General features: G+C 37.4%; 1 protein-coding gene across 1 annotated transcript in view; it reads right to left on the bottom strand.

Annotated features, from left to right (window-relative positions):
• hdac3 (histone deacetylase 3) overlaps positions 1-5,953 on the bottom strand; it is a gene marked incomplete in the record, with an annotated part of 27,306 nt that overhangs the window by 6,883 nt on the left and 14,470 nt on the right. Inside the window, 1 exon segment of the mRNA XM_014032011.1 lies at positions 4,756-4,814. Within this exon segment, the coding sequence (XP_013887465.1) occupies positions 4,756-4,814 (59 nt within the window).

Raw genomic sequence — 5,953 nt, 5'->3', positions numbered from 1 at the left:
GATCCCAAATAAACAATTTAGCTCAAATTCCCAAAACCCTTTAATACAGTGTAGGATTTAAATTAGCTCATATTTATCTACAAACACATAAACTGAAATCTTCATAGAGAATGCCCTCCCTGAGAGTTTTGTGGAAAAACAATGAAAAAAATTTGAGACACAGCTTTAATTTACTTTTGTTTTGTTCAAACAAATATAACTGTTTTGTGTCAGTTTGTCCCAGAAAACACACACCTGTTGATTGATGTTATCTCCCGGGTCATTCTTATAACAATCATCACTTTAATCTCCTCACCGGCTGCACCTGTCTGCTCCAGCTAGCTTTAGCTAAAGCTAGCATCCACCGACACACGGCTCCTCTCAGGGGGAGGAGTCAGTAATCCTTCTGCAGGTTTATCTTTTCTGACTTTTAACAATCATCCAGCTTTGATATCGTCTCCTGTTCTTTTTCAGACGTGTCCTGACAAATATATTTTATTTAAAACACTGCAACAACTTCTGCTACTAGAGATACTTAAGTCCCGCCTCCACACTATTTCTGATTGGCTAATAGGCCTGTCTAAAGTTAAAGCTGCGTCTCAGATTGGGCCTGAGAAATGTTTCTTAAATCTGTTTTCCATGCAGCAGCGCATCAGATTCCAGCATGGGGAAAGTGCGCTAGCTGTTTAAAAATTAATACCTCGTCAGATGGCGTTTATTACCTTTTAATACTTTTTAATGGCTTTAATTTTTGCTTATGTGATTTACTACCTTTTAATACTTTTTACAACCCCGCTGATACCCTGTTATAGCAGATTTAATTTTTGGTTGATGCTGACGGTAAAGCAGCTTATTTTCAGACATTAATACTGAGCTATCCAACTAAATTACTCAAGTTACTTAAAACCAACAGCTCAGGGGTTAGACAATTGTTATTATCTTTCACCTTCTAAATTTATTTTATTGCATTTAATCATAAATTTAAAGTTTACAATTGATGTAAGTAACAATTTTCATATTAAGTACAAAAAAATAATTTTTTTTGTCAATGAACAGGGTTAGGTTACACAGACGTTTAACATGTGGTCTAGCATATGGTTGAATTTCACCAGAAAAAAAAAAAGAGATCAAACTATGGCCACTTGTAACTCATGAAAAGGAGGGAAATACTTCCAACATGCAGAAGGTTCTGACCACATAGCATGCTGTTAATTTGCAATAATTGGTGTTTGGTGGTGGAAGTGGAGCTAACAACAAAACACTCTTTTTCGTCTTAAATGTCACAGATAATGTTAAACTCCTCCAGGTACTGTTGATTATGTTTTTGTTGTACTGGTTTCATTATATTGTATGAATAATCTCCATCTCCTTTGATAACATCTCTTCCATCAATCATGATATGTGAGATTGTTGAGGAACAAGTTGGATGAATTTCAAGACCAAACAAAAGCCCATCCAGAGTATCGGCTTTCTGTCATATGATGAACAACCCTTAGAACCCTTTTCATCAGACTGTCACACTTCAACAGAGTCTTCTGTCAGACTTCTTCAGATCCACAGTAAGACGGACCAATTAAGGAGATCCTTCCTGCCCACAGCCATCAGTATCTGATAATAATAACTCTTTAAATTAACCAGCATATCATGAGTTACAATATTTAATTTCCCTTTGGGATTAATAAAATATTCTTGAATTGAAGTGACATTAGTTGACGGGGACTGTCAGAGTCTAGCAGGCTCAGAGGCTGGTGCTAGCACACCTTTAGCTCCACCCTTCATCCAGACAGGGAAGGGTAAAATGACAAAGGCAAACATAAATGAATAACATCAAGCAGTGACTAGATTTGTGGTGAAAGGTTTGCACCCTTTTGGGAGGAGGAAGGAGGAAGCCCGTGAATAGACTTGTGCACAAAAACAGTGTTCTAAAGGTAAATGTGCTTTATTGTGATCAGTGCATGTTCCCATTCAAGGGTGAAATCAGTGCTCTGCATTTGACCAATCACACGTGAGAAACACCCAAGTGGAGCAGTGGGCAGCTTTGTGAGCACCTGGGAGCAGTTGGGAGTTGGGTGTCTTGCTCAAGGACACCAAGACACGTGGGCATGGCGGGGAGTCAAACCTGTGGCTTTCTGGTCCCAAGGCGGCTGCTCTACCACTACACCACAGCCGCCCCTACATTTTATTGTCTAACCCAGGGATCTGCGACCTTTATGATCAAGAGTCATTTCTGCTACTTGGCTCACTAATGAAATGTGTCCAGAGCCACAAAACAAGCTACAACTCTGATTATCAACTGGTGGTTCGTGGGCCTTTTCGAGGCCTCTTCGGGAATCTTTAAGGCCAGTGGAGTTGACATTATAAAACTAAAATATACATTGTGATTTGTATTATTTATTATTATTTTTGCACATCAGGACATATGAAAAGACCAGATTCATGTAAATAAAATAATACTGTATAGTTTTTACCGAATTTCATAAAATCTAGTTCAAATGAACTATGCAGGCATGTTTTTTTTCTATTTCTTATTATTATGTGATCTTCAAATTCTTTAAAGGTAATTCTAATGAATTTGAGAGAAAGATCATAGAAAGAAGTTGGACTATTTTATTATTATTATTATTATTATTATTATTATTATTAGCAATAGCTAGCATGTTTTACTATTTGTATTAGTAGTATTGATCACGTATTGAATACAAATTTATTTCTGTTGTGAATATAAAAAACAATATATATATTGAAAAGGTTTTTCTTTATTACATTTCATTAAAGTTCATTGTGTGTATCAAATAAAGTTTTGAGTACGTTACAAATGTTTAGTTCAAAATGTGTTTTCTACAGGAACATGATGAGCCAGCCGGATGGGAACTGCACTCAAGGCCAGTTTCTGTAAGATAAGGTTAATCTAGCTGCCAAGAAACTGCTTATGAGCAGTTTCTGTAAGATTAGGTTAAAATTAATTGCCGAAACCGTCATTTCTCCACATTCCTGTAAGTTTCCACGTTCAAGGGTAAAAAACAAGTATTCATTGTTCCTTTAAAGATATCGTAACCCCAGCAACGGCATTTTCATTGGTTTATGTGTTTTTTATATTCTCCAGCAAATGATGTTTGATTCGTTGTTTTACTTGTGATGCAATATTTACGTATTTTAATAAAAGACAGATCACGCCCACGGAGGTCAGAACTTCTCTGGACTTCACTAGGCTTTCGAGCAGAGTTAAGTAACGGGAACTTCTCCTCTTTGCAAAGTGAATCTTYAAAAATCTCATTTGTCTCTGTTGTCATTGTTTTAATGTTCGGCCGGGGTTTGTTGTGTTTCTCTGAGTTCCTAGGTTAAAAAAAAACCGAACATATATATATTTATATATATTGTTACATTTGGTCACATTTTCAAAGAGCCACTGCAGAGGGACCAAAGAGCCACATGTGGCCACAGATCCACAGGTTGCAGACCTCTGGTCTAAACCAAGCAGAAGTGATGACAGAATTGATAAGGAATTGAATCAAGAAGTATCTGTTTTTACACAAACAATAGCTGGTGTTCTGATGTGACAGTAACACATCCAGAAGCCATACTCCTTCCCTGATTTCACTTCATGCATCACGTGTTTATTTAACTCACACTCAAACCAGGCCCTGAAGGTGGAGTGGACCATGTTAGACTCCTTAGTTATCATACGCAGAGAATTAATTAAATTGTAATTTAACATGTGTTGCACCAAGAACTCAGAGAAAATTCTACTTATGTGCAAATGTGTTTGAACCTAAACGATCCTGTTTTTTATTTTGACCACATACAAAATTCATGTTTTTTCAAAATTCGCAAGTTCTCTGAGAATGTAACAGCCGTGCGTTTCAGGGGTCCACAGTAGCCTTAAACTCAGACAGAACTAGTTCAAATGTATTTTCTGCGTAAATGTTGACTAGTGAATGACTACAGTGTTCATAAACTAAACAGCAGAACACAAGCTAAAAGTAGCAGAATGGTAGATAAAAGTAGTAAACAAAATGGTTAAGAAATGTAAATGGTAAGCTAAAAGTTGTACAGGGCTAGTTAAAAGCTAAAGGTGGCTGAACACTAGCTAAAAGTGGTAAAATGTAAGCCAAAAATAGCCAAATGCTAGCTTAAAAATTAAAAACAGCAGAGTAGAGCAAGTATCCTGGAGCAGATTTAAAAACAATGTATTTTAAAAAAGAACATATTTGTAACTAAATGAAATATTTTAAAAAGACTCAAAGCTAATAAAACCAAACATCACAGCACCTGTCTGCTGGATGAGCTGAATCATTTTAGTAACCAATGGTGCACCAATTGGTGCAACAATCTCACATATCAAAAAGAAAAAATAAGTAGGTCCTCTGGATGGCTGAAACTCATCTGACTGAAGAAGTCTCTTGGACGAGAGACGAAACGCTTCACTAAAGAAGAACCCATCCATAGGACCTACTTATTTTTTCTTTTTGATTTTTTCTACCTGGATTACTGAGATGCATCAGGACAAATCTCACATATCATGATTGATGGAAGAGATGTTACTACAGGAGATGGAGATTATTCAAACAATATATGACCAAACGGCCAAAGTATGGATGTAAGATTGAAAAATGTATAGATCTATTAAAAAACAAGTTTTTATTTTGTATTTTCAAGTTGAACCACAGCTGTTAGACTGTGACTCTCAGCTGTCAACAGGTGGCGCTACAAACAGAGGACTGTCACAGAGATGAAGGTTTTCACAGGTCCGCACTAACAGACGGAGGGTCAGCTCACCACTGTAAGGCAGCTCATCACTGATGGACTCGTCCAGCAGCAGAGACGTCTCAAAGGTCCTGCAGGTCAGAGAGAACTTCATCAACATGCTGGATGATAAAACGTCAGGTTTGGTTTCAGTTTAGGCAGTAACAAAGTCAATTTACTTGGGTACAGTATATGAGTTGTTTGAGAATTTTCACTTTACTTCAGCAGCATTAAAGTCATTACTGTCATTCCACTATGATCTAATGATAAAATCATACTTTTTACTCCACTACAAAGGTTTTAGTTCCTTTTTATTTTGGCAGCATTTGTGTAGTGTCTGCTTTGTTCCACCGACACACTAAAATTACACACTATACCTCTATCCAGTAAGTACAGATAAACAGCTTTAAACCGGTTGTGAGGAGAAGAAGAAGAATTTCTGTCGTATTAGTGTTGCCTCAGGTAGGCACGCTCAGATCAGGCAGGTGCTAATGATGGCTGCTGTACTCTCTACCAGCGCAACCATGGACTGATCGTAAAACTTTCTTCAAGGTGGTTGAAATAAAAAACAACATTCTTATCATTTTATGTCTCTGCTGTGTTTGCCGTGGATGAACTTAATCACAGCCAACAAATATTTGCTGTCCAATCCAAAAGCATGTGTAGCTATGTGGACGGCATTTATCATTTCCTTTTTTTTTAACCAGGAAAGTCTCATTGAGATTAAAAACCTTTTTCAATGGAGTCCTGGCCAAGAGGCAGCAAAAATATAGATATATGACCACACTCAGTTCATACAGTACTCAGTTCATTCAGCTCAAGTCCTTCCGTTCTCAGTCTTCACCCATTTCCACTGGTGTACCCCAAGGTTCTGTACTCTGGCCTCTTCTTTTCATAATCTATCTGCTCCCGTTTGGCCACATCTTCCGTAAATTTGGTATCCATTTCCACTCTTATGCCGACGACACTCAACTCTACATTTGGACAAAACCGAACTCCACCTTATCATCCTCAACTCTTACCGACAGCCTCAGTGAACTCAACAACTGGTTCTCCAACAATTTCCTCCAACTAAACCATAACAAAACTGAACTCCTCCTTGTTGGGACAAAAAACTCCATTTCCAAATCCCAGCATCTTCTCTTCACTTTTAACTAGGCCTGTCACGATAACAAATTTTGCTGGGCGATTAATTGTCTCAAAATTTATTGCGATAAGCGATAATATTGCC

This window comes from Austrofundulus limnaeus, unplaced genomic scaffold (assembly GCF_001266775.1).
Source record: "Austrofundulus limnaeus strain Quisiro unplaced genomic scaffold, Austrofundulus_limnaeus-1.0 Scaffold1364, whole genome shotgun sequence".
NCBI classification, from domain to species: Eukaryota; Metazoa; Chordata; class Actinopteri; order Cyprinodontiformes; family Rivulidae; genus Austrofundulus; species Austrofundulus limnaeus.
The sequence above is the reverse complement of the archived record's forward strand: the minus strand, read 5'-3'. Positions and strand labels throughout refer to the sequence as shown.